Here is a 20,600-nt window from a genome sequence, read left to right on the forward strand (position 1 = left end):
TGTCCATTTTTAAGCTGTATTCCCACCAACTTGTATTTGTAATTTGGTAAATTAGAAAGTTGCATTGATCTGGCTGTGAGTGGAGGAGGTAGAAACTAAAAAAGCCGAGCGGTCAGAGGTGGCAAATTTGTTTCAATCTGTGCCATTGGTCAGTTTTCTCAAAGAAATGTCCCCCTCCCTCCTCTCTGTCTCTCTAGTTTCTCTCTCACTGATTACATCCAGGACTTCAAGGCCAGGCCAACTTTTACCAGGTCTCACCATGTCCATCGACCCTGCGGCCGAGCTGCCTTTCTTCTACGGCAGCATCAGTCGCTCGGACGCCGAGCAGCACCTGAAGCTGGCTGGGATGTCCGACGGCCTCTTCTTGCTGCGGCAGTGTCTCCGCAGTCTGGGGGGCTACGTCTTGTCTATCGTGTGGAACCTGGAGTTCCACCATTACTCCGTAGAGAAACAGCTTAACGGGACTTACTGCATCACAGGAGGGAAGCCTCACTGTGGCCCTGCAGAGCTCTGTGAGTTTTACAGCAAAGACTCCGACGGCCTGGTGTGCCTCCTGAAGAAGCCGTGTCTACGCTCCCCAGATACGCCGATCAGGCAAGGCGTGTTTGACAGTCTGAGAGAAAACATGCTGAGGGAGTACGTGAAGCAGACCTGGAATCTGGAGGTGAGCCGGGTGTCGGGTGGTGCTGAAGAGTTTAGAAAAAGAAAATAACCATGTAGGGTAGAGTTTTGAGCTACTTGTACTTTACCTGAGCATTTTGGAGACTGAAAAGTTCATTTTTTAGCTATAATTACTTTTCTGTGATATTGAATATGTTTAAATGTCTTCCTAACAAACTACGGTTGTTGTTTTTACAAAATTTAACCATGCAAATGTGCTGACTTCTGCTCATGGAGATAGCTTTGATGTCTGCATCCAGCCCGCTGTACAGTGCAGTCAAAGTGATCTCTTCAGTCGTTATATTTTCCGCCCTCATCGCGCTGCAAAATATAGCAAATAAACCAAATAGAAAATCTGCTGATGGGTGAAAAATTTATACAAAATAAAAAATTTGTGATCTGATAAATGTTTTCGCCTGTAAGCAAAATTTGCCATTTTGTTTTTTTGTGGTTATTTGAGAGCAGCTGCACAGATAAAACTTTCCACTGCTGTATTGACATGTAGATATTTTTTTAAAAGTACACGTACGTCTGAGAAACCTTCACATTTAATGAACCACTATTTAAAAAACAACAACACGAGGTGTCTTATCAAAAATCAGCAATCTTACCAACATGTGTCAGTTTTCCCACATCAGTCAGTGAATGTCGTTACAAAGAAACAAAGTGTTCAAAGTTAAAGATCAGTGGTGTGGCAGCGCCAGGTCACACTTTGCTGGTAGACTTTAAACAACTTTTGAAAAACTTGTGATGGCCCAGACCTCGGACTCGGACAATCCCTCCCTTCTTAATGGCTCTCTGCAAATACAACGAGAAGTTTGAAGTTGTGACCTTCTTCTCTGCAACGTTTTCATTTTGTGGCCCCGATCGGACTCTAACTCGGGGAAAGGTCTTCCCCGCAAGCCGTATGTTTGAGTCTGGTTTAACTGACATTTCTGAAGGGACTTTTTTGGTGGAGTGGGAGAGACTTTGCCCACACACAATCTCTCCAAACCTTTCCTCAAGTAGGAACACAGGTAGGAGCTCTCAGTTCCTCTGAAGGTTTCTGTGGCCTGGGGAAAGTAGTTGCACTAACAAGCTACAGTTCTTAGAAACGAGAACCAAAAGTATGAGACAGACGGTAGAAGCTAAAGTAAAGAGTCAAGATGGGGGAATAGGAACAAAGTGAGCAGGTAACTGGAAAGAAAAGGCAGGCCAGGTGGGAGTACGAGGGTCTGAGATGACAGCACTGAAAGAATTAGTCAACAAGACTAAAGCTAAGAAGAGCATTTTCACTTGTGCCTCCTCCAGTAACCTGCCACATACAACGATCAGTATCTTTTTGACACCGGTGATACAACTGAAGAGCCAAACTAGCTCCACGTCTATGCAGAATTCGCCTGCAGCTCGAGTGTCATAACGTTCCCTCTCTGAGCTTCACATGCACCACCTTCCACCGCATTTGACACCCAGCATGAGCAAATTCAGAAACACCAGCAAGCTGCGATGCAGTCCTCCCCGCAATTTTAGATAAAAAGTCATTATTGCAAAACACGGAGATAACACGTGATCATTTTTCTGGTTCAGGGCGAAGCCATGGAGCAGGCCATCATCAGTCAAGCTCCTCAGCTCGAGAAGCTGATCGCAACTACAGCCCATGAGAAAATGCCTTGGTACCACAGCAAAATCTCCCGCCATGAGGGGGAGAGGCGGCTTTACTCGGGAGCACAACCGGACGGCAAGTTTCTGTAAGTTTTTGCTTCTTTTTTAAAAAGCCTGCTGTGTTTGTTTGTTGGGTAAAGATTTTGCATTTATGTGTGTTTTGTTCCTCAGAATCAGAGACAGAGAGGAGTCTGGCACATACGCTCTCTCCATGATGTACGGGAAAACGGTGTACCACTATCAGATCCTCCAGGACAAGTCGGGGAAATTCTCTATGCCTGAGGGAACAAAGTTTGACACAGTCTGGCAGGTCGGTCCTCAGGCTCTTTTTTTCTTCCTCTTTACTTGTGTGTCGTTTTTCTGGCCTAAACTAAACTTATTCTCAATGTTCAGCTGGTGGAGTATCTGAAGATGAAACCTGACGGCCTTGTAACCGTTCTCGGAGAGACGTGTGTTAACGGCAAAGCTGCTGTTGAAAGTACTGACCAATCTTTCCTTTTTTAATCACATCTCAGCCTGAATTTGCAGTTTATATTGTGGTTTATTCATAATATGAATAATATAATACGCAACGTTCTTTTTTGATTCTATTCACTAATGAAATTCTCCTGTCATTTTTCAGAGACACCCAGTCTTCCCAATGTAAGTAGTCGGTACATCCTGCACTGTTCAAGTCAGCGCACGTCTTCATCCTCTGAGATTTATTTCTTTGTCATTCCTTTCAGAGGCCACGCGGCGCCAATGGATACACACCGCCACCTCGAGGTCGGTAGCCAGCAGTGCAAACACACAGGCAGCATTGAGCATAAACTGCGATGGCTGTTCCTGCAAGGATGCGTTCAAATAAAAAAACTCACAATTACACAATCAGTCGTAGAAGGAAGACTGAAATCTGATAGATTATAACTGCATGCCAAGCGCTGTGTTTAAAGGTTGTGAGTTAAAAAATGTAATTCCTCAGTAACAGTGTCCAGTTAATATATCACTGGGTAATTAATTTATACAAGTGCATCATGTTTTAGACTCTGATACGTGATTTTGAATGTAAAACCTTCAAGTTTGAAATATTTTGCACATTATATCTACAAACAAAGTACATGCAATTTATTGTGTGCAATTTGTACTTTGCAGCTCTTGCATTGGTCACAAAGACTACTGTGCCCGAAGACCGCGACCTTCTCCCCATGGACTGCAATGGATTCAACCCGTATCACAACCCCAATGATATCAAGAGGTTCAACATCCAGAGGTCCGACCTGCTGATGGACGAGGTGGAGCTCGGCTCTGGGAACTTTGGCTGTGTCAAGAAGGGAGTCTTCAAAACAGAATCGTGAGGAGCCGAACATTTTAAAAACAGACGCTGAGCCGTACGTGCGTGCGTGCGTCTACTGATGTCGCTGCCTGTGTTTTGTTTGGATTCAGGGGTCAGATAGACGTGGCCGTCAAGGTGCTGAAGAACGACAACGAGAAGCTGGTGAAGGAGGAGATGATGCGGGAGGCAGAGATCATGCACCAGCTGAGTAACCCGTTCATCGTCCGCATGCTTGGCCTGTGCAACGCAGACTGTCTTATGCTGGTCATGGAGATGGCTTCTGCCGGACCGCTGAACAAATTCCTCTCCTCCAACAAGTAAGTTCATCTTTAACTGTTTGTAGTTACACTTAAAAAAAGTTGTTTTATTTATTTATTTATTGGTAAACTCTGGTTTTTCTTTGAGTCAGTTTCTTAGCAGTTATCCTAACCTGCAGCACGGTTGGGTGGAACCACTTGACATAACTTTTGAATAAAAGTGTTAATATTTTTTATTTCATTTATTTATCAGTTACGTATTTATTTTATATATTTTATGTATTGCTTCAATGTTTTACATTCATTGTACATTTTTTTTAAAGTAAATCCAAAAAACACAGTATTTTGTTGAAATAACACAAATGACTCAAGTAAACCTTTAAAAAAAATCTTTAGTGAATAAAACTTCAGAGGATTTTTTAAACCAGCAATAGTGAGATTTCAGTTTTAGGAGTGTAACTAGGAGACTGATTAAGGTCTGACTTACATATTTTTATATAAAAAAACCATCTTATTTATTATTTTTCATGACACTCAGATCCTTACGAATCCTATATAGCATGTGTAGAGTCAGATCAGATTACGCTCTGACTTTACAAAAATACATACATGTCAGTGTAACCCTAACAGCTCCCACAGACATGCACTGCCCCAGGATGGGTTTTGCACCAAACAGGGCTGTGGTTTAGGGTCAGTCAGTTTCATGCATAGAAATCTTTCAGCTGTAACAAGGATCAAAACATGTCGATGTGAATAATCTTACTTTATCTCAAAGAACTCAGCTCTTCTACGTGGTAAATAGTAAACAGAGTGGTGCTACTATAACCCCTTTCTATTCAAGGTGAGCCCTCAAAGTGCGTCCTGGTACAAGTCTGTACTTCTCAGGTGGATTCTGATACTGACACTGCAGAAGTCCTTGCCATGACATGCTGATGAGGAATGAATCAGACAATCTGTTCGTCCAAGACATTTCTGATCTTTATGAGGCCGTTCTTTTTTCCTGTGGCAGCTCCATGTATTCTCAGAACTGTCACGTTATGACGGAATAAATACAGAACAACAAAAGTGAACGTACGCTTTCTTACATCTTAATTTTATAGGAGAGCAGGCAAGACCGTACTCTGTATGGACAGCAGCAGCTCTCGAAGGGCAGAAGTTGGAACATGGGGATGTGATTTTACACGTCCTTTAGGTTATGTGTTTGCTTTAGTGCCAGGATAACATTTTAATAGCCACCTTCACTCTTTCCAAGACTTAAGTAAAGCAAAGAGAAGCCTATAACTCAAGTCCAGTCAATAGAGATATTAGAGATAGATAAAAGAGCAGGGGAATGACACGCAAAAGCTTCTCCAGCTGAGAGTCATCCTAGGTGAGGTGTTTTGGGCATGTCCTCCCAGGTGAAGGCCCTGGGGCAGAACCAGGACAGAGCTCACATTTTGCCAACACCTCGGTATTTCCCCTGAACATCTGGATGAGGCGTTTCAGCTCAGACTGTTGCCCCCATGACTCAGAGCTGGAAAAGCAGCAGAAAATGGAGAGGTGGATGATTCCAAAACTCCAAATATGTCTTAAAGCAGGGGTGTCCAACTCCAGGCCTCGAGGGCCGGTGTCCTGCAGGTCCTTGATTCAACACAGCTGATTACGGCTAATTGACCTCCTCAACATGTCCTGAAGTTCTTCAGAGGCCTGGTAATGAACTAATAAATTGATTCAGGTGTGTTGACCCAGGGTGAGATCTAAAACCTCACCTGGAGTTCCCCACTTCTGTCTTAAAGACTCAAACTTAGGATGGTTCATTTTTCAGGCTGCTTCATTTGAAGGTTTCTGGATACTTAAAACTGCAATAATATTCAGTGTTTTGTTGCATCAAAAGGAACTGGACAAGTTTTGTGTCATCATCATCATCGATCGTCTGTCCATCTATTTACTTCTGCTTTTCCAGTCCAGGTTCAGGGGGTGCAGCTGGAGCCCATCCCAGCTGTCTTAGGAAAAAACTACATTTGTGTACTAAAAATATCCTAATGCTTCTTTTCTCTGGACGTGTGTCCTCACAGGGATACCGTATCGGTGGAGAACATTGTGAACCTGATGCACCAGGTGTCGATGGGCATGAAGTATCTGGAGGAGAAGAACTTTGTGCACAGAGATTTAGCGGCTCGCAACGTCCTGCTGGTCAATCAACAGTTCGCCAAAATCAGTGACTTTGGCCTCTCCAAGGCCCTGGGAGCAGATGACAACTACTACAAAGTACTCACGAATTTTTTAATATTGTTGTACCGCAAGACAAAGTTGCATGAATACAGAGTGATTAGAGAGTCCGGTGTGGGTTTTATCAGTGTGTGCAAACAGAGAGTATGTCTTAGATGGATTGCCCTTCTGCGAGTTGCTGACCTCACAATGTGCAAACAGTAATTAGCTCCTATTGACAAAAATGTGTCAGGTGCCCTGTTTGAACTAAACACTCAATTGATTTCCATTTTACTGATTTACTGACCCATATCTGGAGTGGATGTAGTTACCAGAGAGCCCCAGCAATCCTTCACTCCAAGGCCCTAAATACCATCGCCGATGTTTGCTTGCTTTGGCCGAGTCCTTGGCGTGCTTCTCATCATCATAAACGTTGTGTTCACAGGCTCGTACTGCAGGTAAATGGCCGCTCAAGTGGTACGCACCAGAATGTATACTCTTCCACAAATTCTCCAGCAAAAGCGACGTGTGGAGTTTTGGTGTCACCATGTGGGAGGCGTTCTCCTACGGAGGGAAACCCTACAAGGTAAGACAGATTACTGCAGAAGGTTATCAAAGCATGACGTGATCCCAGAGCTCACGCTGCCCGTCTTTGAATTTGTTCTCCAGAAAATGAAAGGACCCGACGTGATCCGCTTCATTGAGAACGGGAGCCGCATGGATTGTCCGGCGGCGTGTCCAGAGCGAGTATATACACTGATGAAAGAGTGCTGGACATACAAGTGAGAAACCGATGGTCTTGTGCGTGCGTTATATAAGAGAGGCATAAACAGAGGTTGTCTGTATGTATGTACAACAAAACAACAAGAGTTCATGTTTCCACAATAAGAAACAAACTGGGAAAGAAATGGTACATTCAAAGTCCGAGCTCAAATCCAGCTGAGATGCTTGAACACACCGTTAATGCTCAAACCCACCAGTCTGGCTGAATTAAACAATACTGCCACGAAGAGTGGCTGAAAGACTCATTGCCAGTTATCACAAATGCTAGATTGCAGTTCTTGCTGCCAAGAGTGGCACAACCAGCTATTAGCTTTAGGGAGCAATTAGTCTTTCACGCAGGGTCTGTAGCTTTTTTCCCTGAATAAAGTAAACGTACTTAAATCGTTTAAAAACTGCATTTTGTATTTACTCTTGTTGTTTTTGTCTAAAAAGACTCATTTAAAATTAGTTTGATGACCTGAAACATATGTATGACAAATGTGCAAAAAACTAAACTAAGAAAACAGGAGGAGGGCAAACACTTTTCACAGCAGTGTATTTAATGACTTATGTAGTTTTCATACGTCAGGCATGGCTGCTGTCACCTAACGACATTATATTCCTCAGTCGTTCCCTCGTAAATGAAAACAATTTCCTCTTGAATATTTGTTTTTTAGCGTCAGATTAAGCAAGCAACGCATCCTCTTAAAATCCTGTGACTTCTATTTATCACAGCCTCCTCTCTCTGCTCCTCCCCTCTCCTCTCTCACAGACACGAGGACCGTCCTGACTTCAAGAAGGTTGAGGAGGCCATGAGGAGTTATCATTACTCCATATCCGGCAAGGCCAAGCCTGAGGAAGGCGCAGCCGCCGCCGCACCCGAGCCTACCAAGTAGACAGAAAAAAGGCACATTCTGTCCCAGCGCTGCACAAAGCGTCCTTTCAGCCGGCCATTAAACAACCAAAACAAAGAGTGTTTTATGAACTGTGCACAGTGACCAGCTTTGACCGCAGAAGCGACGCAGCAATAAATGTGCATTTGTAAATCGGACTTCAGTGTGTCAGCCGTGCGAGGAAGCTCTCTGTCTGCCGTGGTTTGAATGTTAAGTGTCGTAATACTGCTGAACAAAACTAATTTTATTTTCTGCTACTTTAATCGAACCATGTATTCAAATCTGCGTCTTTGTCCGCCTCCACCTAAAAGCATTTTTACTGTTTTTAGCCTAATAAACTAGAAACAAATGAATTATGTGAGTGAAAAATGTGGATTAACTTATCATAAATCTGCTGATATGACTGAATTCATTCTTAAGTGCTGTGTGATTTTTTTTTTTTTCTTTTTCTTTCTTGGAGCTACAACAACAGTCTGACATTATAAGTCTTAATTGTTCTTTTCCAGATGTTCCAGATGTTCCAAAACCATAAAAATAAAAATCTGTAACTTTATCACAGATGTGGCGGGAAAACTACGAGCCTCCATTCAACTGGTCTTCTGCAATCTGTCTCATAAAATCAATCATAACACAAAAGACATTACAATTAAAGACATTATGAACATTTGTATCAACAAAATGCTCCATAAAAGCATCAGCATTTGGTGATGTTTCACTGGAAGGCAAAAATGAGCTTTGGACATGAGGTGCATGCATACTTTCTTATAAATACTCTGAACATGTATGTGCAGAGTCCAACATCTGCATTTTTAATCAAAAGAAACATTCAAAATGAGAAAGTCTAATATGAGACTTTTTGAGACTTTGAGTTTAAAGCTGTTCTCTGTCTTTAAATATGTGTGTTTGTTAAATAGTTTTTTCTCTCTGATGTTTCAATGCCAGTAATTTAAAACGTCACACGCGGCGATTTATTAGGAAAGAAACAAACTGAGGTTAGTCACGCTGGCCCCAAACTGTGTCAGAGGAAGTACTTGTGAACCGTCAGGCCACACTGGAGGGTCCAAGGAAGTCGATGAAGCAGTTTTCAAAATAATAGTAGGTTTTCACAAAATAAACCCTATGACCCTATATTAGACCCTATGCATGCTGTGGTATGAATAGGTAATATGATCAGAGTCCCGGAAATCTACATTTATTATATATTTAATATTTTTTCATAAAGAATTTAACGGTATTGCTAATTTCCAGCCCTTGTCCTTTGTTGGGCTTTTACATCCATAATGCATAAAACTGATTTATACAATTCAAGTGTCTTTGAAAGACACTATATATTATACACTGTAATTTAAGAAAAAACATATGGTGACAGTTCTGCCACCAAACATGCTTTTTAGCCATAATTTGTAGAGTTTGGTTGTACAAAGGTGTCAGATACTCGATTAGAAAGGGTGACGATTGAGCCCAAACTGTCAAACAAGGAAGAAATATCATAGATTACCTAATAACTGAGCAGGTGTGTGGTGTCGAATTAACTTAAATTTAGATTTGTTTTAAAGTTAGTCTTAAGTCCTCATGTGGGGCTGTGTTTGTGTGGGTCAGTATGGGACATGTCAGTGACATTGGTGTGTAGTCTGACAGTTTCATATATGTTTATGTTTATTTATATTTATACATTTAATTACAGCAGCAGTGTTGGCCAATATAGCTTAAAACTGTGCAGGTTACTAGATTAGGACCTTTTGTTTATTATAAGCACACATACGCACATATCGTTTCATGCCATAGTTTCTCCTTTGCAAAACTGAAAAAGAATTTCATTTCTTCAGTATATGCTGACACGTCATTCAAATTCTGTAACACTTGTAGCTTTTGTTTTACTTGTAACTTTTCCTGCTTGACCTTCTGTGGCATGGCTTGGGTAAAAACTATATTGTAGAAAACTGCAGACTGCAAACTGTGAGGTACTGAGTCAAGATGTAGGACGGGAGAGCAAAGAATCAAAACGCCGTGTAGTCCCACATAAAAAGAGACATCTGATCAGGATACGGGCGGAGCAGGATTGATTCTTCCGAACAGTAAAATGAGAAAACCCACACTGGAAACTTGATTTAGTTTGTCAGCAGGTGTAAGTGATTAATACATGAAAACTGCTCTTAGGTCAGAGGGAATGTAATGAAATGACCAAAGCTAACATGAAAGTCTCCACATATAGTGGAAAAAGCAGTCCCATTACTTTGAAAATCCTGAATCCGGAAGTCGCCGCTAAAGCCGCTAGCATTGCGCTGGTGTACTTTTCGTTTCACAGGGAGGAGTCAGACATTAGTTTCTTTATCAAAGTGACATGTTCGTACCGTTATTACTAATTCTACGACATGTATCGCACCGTATGTCCATAATGTAGCCCGTCTGCGGTGTCGACATAAAGCTATCGATCAGCGACCAGATATTTCTCGATAAAAGGTCGAAGGAAACAGGAAGGCGGAACAAGTAAGTTCGGGAAAGTGGCTTTCAACTGTATCATTTCGTCACCCTGCGAAGAGCCGCCCGAGTTAACTGCTGCCCTTAGGCGGCTTTTCCCCCTCGTTTACGATAGCGTGTGAGTGATCCGGGTTTGTCGTGTGTTTTTAGCGGGTTTTATATTTGCTGTTTTATGGAGCAACAAGTCCGGCCGAGTTAGCTAGCGTCACGTCACGAATAAACTTCGCACCGCCGTCATGAGCCCCGATGTTGAATCTCTGACTTTTATCCTGGAAATGTGCTTAAAAACGACACAAAGCCCTCCAGACAACGAGCAATGTGGACCTGATGTATATATGGAGGCGTAAATAAACACGGCAATGTCGATTTACGTTGGCAACACGCGGTTTGACTTGGTTTTATTGTCATTCGGCATATTCTTGATTTCACGGCGGAATTGGTGTATGAAATAGGAAATGACTCACTCAGACACCATGTTTCATCTTTTAAGGTTAATCTCTTTTTGCCCAGGCTTGTCGTTTGCAGACAGCCTCCCAGTGCTGCAGTGTGGTCTCAGATCAATTATGTCGGGCAACTGGGCATTTTATTCTGATTACAGCCAAATTATTTAGTTGTGTTGCTCTCGTGCGTAAAATTTCTCGCACGGCCTCCATTTCTTTTCCGGTTTAACAGTTTTATATCAACCTAGCATGCATCTAACATATGATTCATGACTGGGAAAAACCCAAATCTCACTGTTGTTTGGCATTTTAGACACTAATTTAACTAACAAACATGCTGTTTGCAACCCTAGATTTTAATTGTTACATACACATGCAATCAGGTTTGACAGGAAGTAGACATTTCAATGTAAATGTGCATATATTAACCAAATTCTGCCCTTTTCTTTTTCTCCTTTAATCGTACACAGGAGTCAGAGACTCAGTCCAAATAAAAACCACGACAATCCATAACCAAAACAACCCACACTGGCTGTTCACACAACCTTGTCTGCTTCCATTTCAACGGTAAATAATTCACCTGAAGCGTTCGAACAGATCGTCTGCCGCCACCACATGCGACCATGTCCATGGCCCTGAAACAAGTCTTCAACAAAGATAGGACATTCCGGCCCAAGCGCAAGTTTGAGCCCGGGACGCAGCGCTTCGAGCTGCACAAGAAGGCCCAGGCGTCCCTGAACGCCGGCCTGGACCTGAAGCTGGCTGTGCAGCTGCCCCACGGCGAGGACCTCAACGATTGGGTGGCCGTCCACGTGGTCGACTTCTTCAACCGCATCAACCTCATCTACGGCACCATCAGTGACTCGTGCACCGATCAAACCTGCCCGGTCATGTCGGGCGGGCCCAAGTACGAATACCGCTGGCAAGATGAGCACAAGTACAAGAAGCCGACCGCCCTGTCGGCTCCCAAATACATGAGCCTGCTCATGGACTGGATCGAGGTACAGATCAACAACGAGAATATCTTCCCCACCAACGTCGGTAAGTGTTGAAATAAGCAACGAGCCACGGCGTCTCAGCGGTTGGTTCAAGTCTGTCAAGTCATCTCATGAGGCAAACCAAGCGACCAGCCCATTCACAGACAGACTGTGGCCACGCTTCGATATGGTTACGAAGCCATTCCAGTCAATAAATTCCAAAGTTTTATTTGGTAAACTTATGACTTTTGTTCAGATTTCAAATTTTCTCCTGTTGGTGTTTTAACCCAGTGGCTCCCTGCATGGGTGTTGGCACCACAGGTAGGGTCACACAGCAGAAAGTGGGGAGCTGATGCTTTAATATATCTTTACTTTTATGAACTGAATGGCTATAATGAGTAACCTCTATTTCATTTTAATGATCCTTTCAGTGTGACTCATTTGGAACGCAGAGAAAAGCCACTTAAATGATTAACGTGTAATAATTACAGAGGAAAATTGAAATGAGATGCGAACGACTCACATCTGAAATGTGAAGCCTGTTTTTCAGCATCCGCAAGGCCACGTATGTCAGATTACCTTCAGCGCTGAGCATTGCTAACATCACAGTTAATCTGCTGCAGTGGAATTTGTGGTTTTCTATTATCTCCGAGTGTGTTTGTGTGCACTGTGCTGTGGCTCAGCAGCTGACTGACTGACTGCAGAAACATGCCAGCCAGTGGATTTAGAAATGGGTCACAGGATGGACAGTAAGGCTATGAATAGAAACGACCTCTGACGCAGCCATCCTCTGCAACACGTTCCTAAAACATTATTTAATTAGTCAAAGCAAAACGATGTGCTGAATTAAGCGTGTGTTGGGAGATTATTCGGCACACCGAGCCCTGTCGATTTTCCGATCGTGTCCGATTGTGACGCTGGCCGCGTCTGCTGCCGATTGGCGGCTGGTGTCCAGGCCTGAGGGGGAGAAGACGGGGAAAGGTTAATGTAGAAAAAGCAGCCTCACTTTTAATTAAATGCATCAGTAATTTCAAACGTGTCTGTTTACTCCGGAGCAAATAAAAGGTCACCGCAGACTGACCGCAGCCTTCTCGCTCTGTCTCCCATCTGCTTGACTCCCAGGTACTCCCTTCCCTAAGACATTCATGCAGGTGGCTAAGAAGATTTTGTCGCGTCTGTTCCGGGTGTTCGTCCACGTCTACATCCACCACTTTGACCGCGTGAGCCAGATGGGGGCAGAGGCTCACGTCAACACCTGCTACAAGCATTTCTATTACTTTGTCACCGAGTTCAACCTAACGGACCACAAAGAGCTGGAGCCCCTGGTGAGCAGATGACATCGAGCTCTGTGTGTGTGTGTGTGTGCGTGTGTGTGTGTGTGTGTGTGTGTGTGTGTTCCTGTCTAACTATCTTTGTGAGGACTGAAATCTGCATTCTACTATACTTGTGAGGACACACTCACCGGTCCTCACAAGTTTGAAGGCCTTTTTGAGGCTCAAAATGTGGTTTTAGTGTCAGGGTTACAATTAGGTTATGGTTAGGTTTAGGGTAAGGGTTAGGGATAGGCATTCATTTTTAATGGTTATGGTTAGGGTAAGGGGCTAGGAAAACCATTATGTTAATGAAGGTCCCCACTAAGATAGCTGAATAAGATAAGATAGAACTTTATTAATCCCTCGGGTGGGTTCCTCTGGGAAATTCGATTTCCAAAAAAGCACAGCACCGACAGAAGTTACAGAGAATGTGTGTGTGTGTGTGTGTGTGTGTGTGTGTGTGTGTGTGTGTGTGTGTGCGCACGCTTGTGTAATAATCAGCCCATGTTAAAACACCGAGATGCTGCATTTGAAGGTTGCTGTGACACAAAGCTGCATTTTAGAGCAGTGTACAGCGGAGATGTGAGGCTAATCTTGCATCGTGGGCCGGACCGGCGAAACTCCCTTCTGTACGCTTAACGGCACAAATCAGTTTTTCCACTCGATAAAGTTTTTCTATTGTAATAAGTGAAAAGGAATGAAAGAAATCTGTAAGCATGACTTTTAGGGCTTAAATTGTCAGAAATAAATGTATAGGACTAGCGGGCCATATTGGAGCATTTGACTGGCTGTTTCTGGCCCCGGGCCTCATGTTTGGCAACCCAGGTAAACAGACTATCACATTTCCTTTAAATTATCTTTTGAGAAGTACAACAAAGAGCCCGATTACTACATTATCAGATCAGTCTAGCATATCGTTTGATTTAGGAAATTAGAATTGGCACCCCTAGTGGTCAAATCGTGTAAGTGCAAGACTGTTTCTAAACTTCCCCAAAAACTTGTGGCTTCTCTGTATTTCAGCATGATGTTGCTTAATGGGTGATGCATAACTTGATAGCTATAGATGAGAAGATGTGAGTTTAAAAATGAAGCTGTGGGTAAACTGTATCCTTTTGTTTAGTGTAGCTAATGAAAACTGCAGTCATGTGATGCCTCAGTGGCCCAGGGATTTAGGTCACTGGTTTTTAGGCTGCAACAAAATGTCCTGTGTACAAGCTGCAGATTGCTGCAGCTTAATGCGATGAGTGGAAAACTACAATAGTTAAGACCCATGTATGAGCACACCAGAGAAATGCAGGACTCAAAAAATGAGTCTTTGCAGTTTGTTTGTTTTAGAACAGATTTTTTCTTGTCTTTCCATTATTCTGAAACCCAAATTTATTTTACTGTTAACTGTCAAAGACGAGTGCTCACTCTGTCAGGTGTGTGTGTGTGTGTGTGTGTGTGTGTGTGTGTGTGTGTGTGTGTGTGTGTGTGTGTGTGTGTGTGTGTGTGTGTGTTTTGACCAAAAAGCTTGGACTGCTTACTCTTTGTTTCCCACCTGTATGTTGCCCACAGCAGTGTGCTGTCATGTGATCAGTGTAGAAACTGGCTTTGGAAAGGTTCGCTCAGCTGTGTGCTGTTTGTTTGTGTCTGCCACAGAAAGAAATGACCTCTCGGATGTGCCACTGAGGGACCTGCGGACACGGCGAATGGATGCATCCGTCCATCTCGAAGACTGCTTTGGAGAACGGAAAACGAGCAATCAAATCCAGAGTCTATTTTTATATTTAAGTACTGTAATCTATTTTAGCTGCATACTGTAGGTTTAACCAGGAATCCTGTTGCGCCAGGGCGTTCTGCTCCTTCTGAAAAGTTTTCAGACATTTTATCAGAGCACAGTATTAAGAGGTCTGTTTGTGTTAATGTCTCTTTTTTTTTTTTATCTGAATCATTCCAGGATGCTTCCTCTTTTCTTTTCTGTTCCAAATGATCTAAAATTAGTACGGTTTCTTTCTTTTCACCTGTAAATCTCAGTATGTTCTTACATTAAAGTGATTCTCAACTCTTTCTGATGCTGATGATAATGGGCTGCAGCATTTTTTTTTAAGTCATAAAAACCTTAAGATTAAACTGAGGGAAACGGAGGAAACAGAGTATTTTACTGAACTGAATCCATTTAAAGTCATTAATTTTTATTGGTTAAAACTCATATGTGCAGACAGGCTAGATACTGTAATGGTGACTCAGACATCAAGGCTGTTATCTTACACGCTGGGCTGGGAGCCATCGGGTCGGGTTCTCAGATGTCAAACCTGCAGGTGTTTATTGCAGATACTCTTGGCAGCTGAAGGTCACACGAGACTTGAACCTCACATGACAAACACAAGTGGAAAAACATGATGAACAGGCTGTGTTCACTAATGTCCACCAGGAGGCGTCAGACTCCCAAAACCTCCCCGTCTCCCTGAGCTTTCTATCCTGTGGTTGCTGCTGTACTCTTATGAAATCTGCTCAATGTCCCACTTTGAGTCAAGAAGGGGGGGAAAGACCTGATTCGGGTGAATGATTTGGCTAAGCTGGTTATGTAAGAAACAGGCCAGACTGTACTGTGACGAACACAGAGAGAGGGTTTGTTTTTGGATGAACGCTGCTTAATGTGACTGAGCCAACAATAGTCCCGAACAACAACATCAGTGGTTGGAGTTGGTGGAAGTTATCAGCGCTTATGGGCGGGGTTATATAAATAGTCACACAGTCTCTCTCATTACTGCTGCAGGGGTGCAGTTAGTCATAATAAACCATTACTCAGTCATCTTATTCAAGGCAAATCATGTAAGCCATCGTTCAGAATGGCCCCTTTAGGTGCACCTATATAGTATATGAGTGTAACATCAGTCTTTGCAAAGCTCATATCTGATACTGTTGCACACGTACACACACACACACACAGCTTTCAGCACTGCGTTATGACATAAAGTGGAAAATTACAGTTCACTGTTACACCCACTCTCTAACTGCAGTTTACAGGCAAAACACCAAACAGGTTAATTCCTTGAATTTCAAAATAATCACACTTCCTGTTCGCACTGTCTGTAATAAATGTAAACAAAAACTCTGCAAAGCTCAGGGCTCGTGTCAGTCAAGTGTTTCATCTGCCAAAACCTCACCACACTGCAGTCACACACAGGAAAAAAAGAATGATTTCATCCACGAGGCTTTCTGGAAACATTTTAATTCAAAAAAACAAAAAAGTCACGGCCAAAAATTTAGAATGACATCTTCAACTTCTTTTTTCCTTTTTTGGTGCTTGAAGAGTAAGTCATTCAAAGACTGAATATGTCTATTTAATAAAGAGACCTCAACATTGCAGTCAAGCAAAAAAAAGTAACTTGTAACAAAACGCTGTATGTTGTTGGACAATTTAGGCAACATAGTAACTATTTTTTAATACAATGTCTTTAAAGGACACTGTCTAATTCCATAGTCAGAAAGAAACATTGTACTTCACTACATCTAGTTACCATTACATATATCCATGCACACAAATAGTAAGGACAGTCTATGGTTGCTATTGATTCATATCATTAATAACTGAAGACTTTCCTCCTTTAGAAAGTACGAGCTGACTCATATATGTGCTAGTCTGTGGTCACTAGCTCCTTTACAATTAGGAATTTTAGAAAGAAAATATGTGAAGCTTGTAAATTATTGCTTTCTGATAAGTTAAGCTACAAAGCATTTATAAATGTACAGCTAAAATAATTAGTAAACAATTATTCTGAAAACCATTTCAATGCTCCACTCATTTGTTTTATCACCCTGAGTTTTATCTTACTGAGTACTCAGAGCATTTAAGGCTACAGCCCCGTTCACCCATTCAGCGCTGTGTTTTATGCCTTTAGGGGCTTTTTATGACTTCTTTTAACTGCCGACCTCCCCATTGGTAAATAACCTGCTCAACCTTCAGCTGTTGTTCATGAGAAAATATTCCACGGTTTCAGCTTTGCACAGTTGAAGGATGGTTTCAGTTTCTTCCAACGGTTTTAATGTAGCTTTAAAAAGTCTCCTTTGGACAAAGCTGGCTTTGGGGATTTGACATGCGTCAGTATGTTTTCTGAATTTTTACAAATCAGAATGAAGAAGGTGAATCTATCAAGGAAACAATCACTAGCTGCACTCCTGTATGAAACAATTGATTCAATTTTAATGCACAAAAACTGCATATTCATCTTCATATAAAGCGCTAAAATGAACCCATTGTCACCTCCTTCCATCAAGCTGGACAAATACATTTTGACATATACGATAAATATTAATTTTGATAAGAAACAAACATGATGTAACAATGTGCCACGGTTAATTCACCCACTGGAATGACCTCATTGCCTCCTGCAACCTGATCCTCTTACAGGAGTGTCCCTCCTCTCACAGTGGAGTCAGTTCCTCTGAACACTGGGCTGCACTCTCTCAGCACGCTTTACGCCTGTTACGTGTGAGATGAGATGTACCCGCCTTGCGCTCTTCCCCTCCCTCCTTCCTTCTCTCTCCCGCCCTCACTGGCGTGTTTTTCTCCTTTGGAATGTACCAGACAGACTCGAGGGGCTCTGCGATCGGCACAGTGAAGGGAAGCGCTGGCTACAGGCCAAGAACAAGCTCCAGCCAATCAGGCAGAAGCCTGTCCAACTCTGTGCTCAGCAGTTGCCCGTCTGTTGTTTTCATGGTACAGTGTGGTTATTTACATACAATCAAAAACGGGCTGGGATGTAATGTGAGTCAGTAAGTGCCGGACTGAGGACACACCCTTAACGGTTTTGCGGCACATGACTCAGTTGCATCATGCGGTTGTGCAGCTTGTACAGATGAAAAGTGGCGATAATTTTAGGACATTGGAGGTGGAGAGGCCTCGTAAAAAGTTCCAGTAAGATAATGATGTATTTAAATGAGGCCGAAATTTGGGCAGATTCAGCTTCTGGTTACTTGAGCTCGAGGCTTGGAAATAAGACTGGTATGGACTAGTCTGGAAGCACTCTGTAGATGTCCTTCTGGGCCCTCTGTGTGGGACATGTTTCACTCTGCCACTAAACTCAACAACCAAAACGCATTTCTTCCTGAAAGTCCAAACCCTTGTGGATCATTATTGCTGGAACTGTTCAAAAACCGGGGTTTCCATGTCCCTGGCGAGTTGGGTGTTTTTCCCTGTCCACAGCAAAGACCCATTTCCCTTTCTGCTGTGGACATGCAAAGGCACATCTGTACACTGCAATTCTCCCTAATTCTTGCATAACAACAGTAGATTTATAGTTATTAAAAAGCGGAAGCCATGCCTGTTCCAGCATGTCTTACACCTAATCTTTGCACAAATGTTTCTAATAAGTACTGCTAGAACATTGGATTTAAGTGAAAGGGCTGTATGGTGAGGGCAGAGAACAGATAAAAACAACAACAACTACTTAGTCATACAGCAAGTTATTTAGAAACCAAGAAGTGACACAAGCTCTAGTGCCCAGGCTGAAAGGTCAAATCTTACATTTCAGCCTCTCCCTGTCTGAATCAAAACTACCTGATTCATATCAATACCCTTTGTTACACATGGTTATGTAACAAGCACAAAGTGCAAGCACAGAAAGAACACAAAAGGGTTCCCTAGTGTACAAATGGAGCAAAACAGTCTGTGTTGCAACATTTTTTGGCAAATCGGAGAGGGATTTCTGGGTACTGGAACAATTTGATTGGCCTAGTGCGCCGTCTTTCTCTTTCTGCCCCATGCACATCCATTTCTGCCAGAGATTACAAATTTCCCATCTTGTGGCTGTTTCCTTGTAAGAAGATTGTTCAGTCAAAGTTGCTTGGAAAAGGGAGCACTCTGGGGTGCTGCGACCTCCCTGCTTAGGAAAAGCATCTAACAAATGTTCAAATTAGTACAAGACTGCTGACTGTGTTTAGCTCCCTAATCTTGTTGGCCTTTGGGGGTTGTATTGATACGTGCCGCACGTGCATTATGTGAAAACACTTGCAGGTACGACAGGCTTTTCATGTATGTGGACAAATATGGTGCACAAACAGCACAGAAATGTTTCTGCAACAAATCCTGCTGCTCTGTACCCGAGGGCCTCTCACCAGGCCTGTCTCCATCCATCCATCCATCCATTTTCTTCCACTTATCCAATTCAGGGTCGCCGTTTGGCCCAGCTGTCACAGGCAAAAAGCAGGGCACGCTCCGTATTCCGGTCACCAATCTGTCACCACACACATAGAAACTCACACTCCTATGGTCAATTGATAATAACCAGTTAACCTTACTGGTTTCTGGACTGTGGGAGGAAGCCAGAGTACCCGGAGGGAACCCACGCAGGCACCGTAAAAGTGTTCAAACTACGCACAGACAGGCATCAGACTGGATTTGATCCAGGACCTTCACCACTTTGTATTTTCCTTTTGCTGTTGCAGTCATATAAGCGTGGGCTTTGATAAGAAGAGTTTGGAGGATATTTGAGCGCTTGCTTTCCATCCTTACTGTTGTTGAGTAGCTCCATAAAGGTGTCATTAAGAACGTGAGAACGTCACGAGAACGTGTTATGATGGGGCAATAATGCACATTTCCGGAACAACAACAAAACACTGCGATTGATCCACAGCTTTATCTACGCACATTACAAGGCTACTGCAGTGCAAAACAACAGAGACACGCCTCTGTTAAATCACGTATCAAATTAAACAACCCAGGATAATCTCCAGATTGAGCTGCTTTTACGTCAGAAAGAGCTGCTGTCAAATGTAGGCACGTATCGTGGCCCCGTCCCTCTCTCTTTTGAGCTGTAGTGACACAGACCCACCCCGTGCACCCCGTGAACTTGGAAGTGCGATCTTGTTTTCCCACTAAACCCTGCGACTACACCATGTGCTCCCGACTGGGGATCATCGGCCAACGCGTTACGTAATGTTTGCTACTATTGGGCTTGTGTTTTGGGGGTAGAAGGTGAAAGGAGGTAGAAGGAGAAGGAGAGACACAAAGCATCCAGTTACAAGGCAGCCGACTCCTGGAACAACCCTTACATGGTTTTAAGACACCCAGTACATGAATACTGAAGTGGAACTCCAAACCAGGGATTATATCCAGTAGGAAAAAGGAGCAGGGGAAAGGTTTGTTGGACCATGTGCTTATAGTGCAACAATACCTGAGCACTTCTAGCATAATACATAGCATCACTTAGTAAGCTGGTGTGCAGTTATTACATACTGTATTGTGAGAATACGTGGAAATAAGTTTCTCTCATTATGAGAAACCACTTGACTGAACCTGTCTAAATACCTGCCTCCATATAAGCATATCACATCTAAGGCAACACTGCTGTGGCATCTCACAATTAGCAGATGGGCAGAGAGATCACACATATTTTCTGCGTCATCAGGATCCTTAAATTTCTTTCATTATCACAAGCACGACACATTGTCCCCACCCCCGTCGAAACAGCTTCTACATCAGGCTGCAAAACGTGCATGTACTCTCACAAAAGGTCAAAGGTTCAGCTGGAAATGTTCGGTTTCTGGCATCATAGGATATGAAGAAATGTTGATGGCTTAGCTATTGTAAAAGCTACCAAATATCCCAAAAAGTAAAAACTATACGGTTTGGACTGATCCAAAAAATCTAATATTTGACATGATTTCTTGATGTATGCAGTTAAATAAAGTAACGTG

General features: G+C 42.8%; 2 protein-coding genes across 7 annotated transcripts in view; both read left to right on the forward strand.

Moving 5' to 3' along the window:
• zap70 (zeta chain of T cell receptor associated protein kinase 70) overlaps positions 1-8,270 on the forward strand; it is a 41,160-nt gene extending 32,890 nt beyond the window's left edge. For all 5 annotated transcript variants that reach the window (XM_080291708.1, XM_080291710.1, XM_080291709.1 and 2 more), the window contains 12 exons: positions 198-664; positions 2,227-2,387; positions 2,473-2,611; positions 2,695-2,779; positions 2,924-2,943; positions 3,027-3,066; positions 3,433-3,631; positions 3,724-3,930; positions 5,925-6,117; positions 6,503-6,643; positions 6,727-6,839; positions 7,592-8,270. In XM_080291708.1, coding sequence (XP_080147834.1) covers positions 198-664; positions 2,227-2,387; positions 2,473-2,611; positions 2,695-2,779; positions 2,924-2,943; positions 3,027-3,066; positions 3,433-3,631; positions 3,724-3,930; positions 5,925-6,117; positions 6,503-6,643; positions 6,727-6,839; positions 7,592-7,715 — 1,889 coding nt within the window. In that variant the 3' untranslated portion in view covers positions 7,716-8,270. The remainder of the gene's footprint in view (positions 1-197; positions 665-2,226; positions 2,388-2,472; positions 2,612-2,694; positions 2,780-2,923; positions 2,944-3,026; positions 3,067-3,432; positions 3,632-3,723; positions 3,931-5,924; positions 6,118-6,502; positions 6,644-6,726; positions 6,840-7,591) is intronic.
• Positions 8,271-9,957: 1,687 nt separating this feature from the next.
• Positions 9,958-14,969, forward strand: mob3a (MOB kinase activator 3A). Of its 2 annotated transcripts, none has more exons than XM_026147800.2 (4): positions 9,958-10,199; positions 11,101-11,671; positions 12,730-12,932; positions 14,562-14,969. In XM_026147800.2, exons 2-4 carry the CDS (start codon positions 11,254-11,256, stop codon positions 14,589-14,591), a joined length of 651 nt encoding a protein of 216 aa, XP_026003585.1. In that variant the 5' UTR covers positions 9,958-10,199; positions 11,101-11,253; the 3' UTR covers positions 14,592-14,969. The 2 variants fall into 2 exon arrangements, with proteins under 2 accessions (XP_026003585.1, XP_026003586.1); XM_026147801.2 differs by having other exon boundaries at positions 9,983-10,308.
• Positions 14,970-20,600: the final 5,631 nt, after the last annotated feature.

This window comes from Astatotilapia calliptera, chromosome 17 (assembly GCF_964374335.1).
Source record: "Astatotilapia calliptera chromosome 17, fAstCal68.1, whole genome shotgun sequence".
In the NCBI taxonomy this organism is placed as follows: domain Eukaryota; kingdom Metazoa; phylum Chordata; class Actinopteri; order Cichliformes; family Cichlidae; genus Astatotilapia; species Astatotilapia calliptera.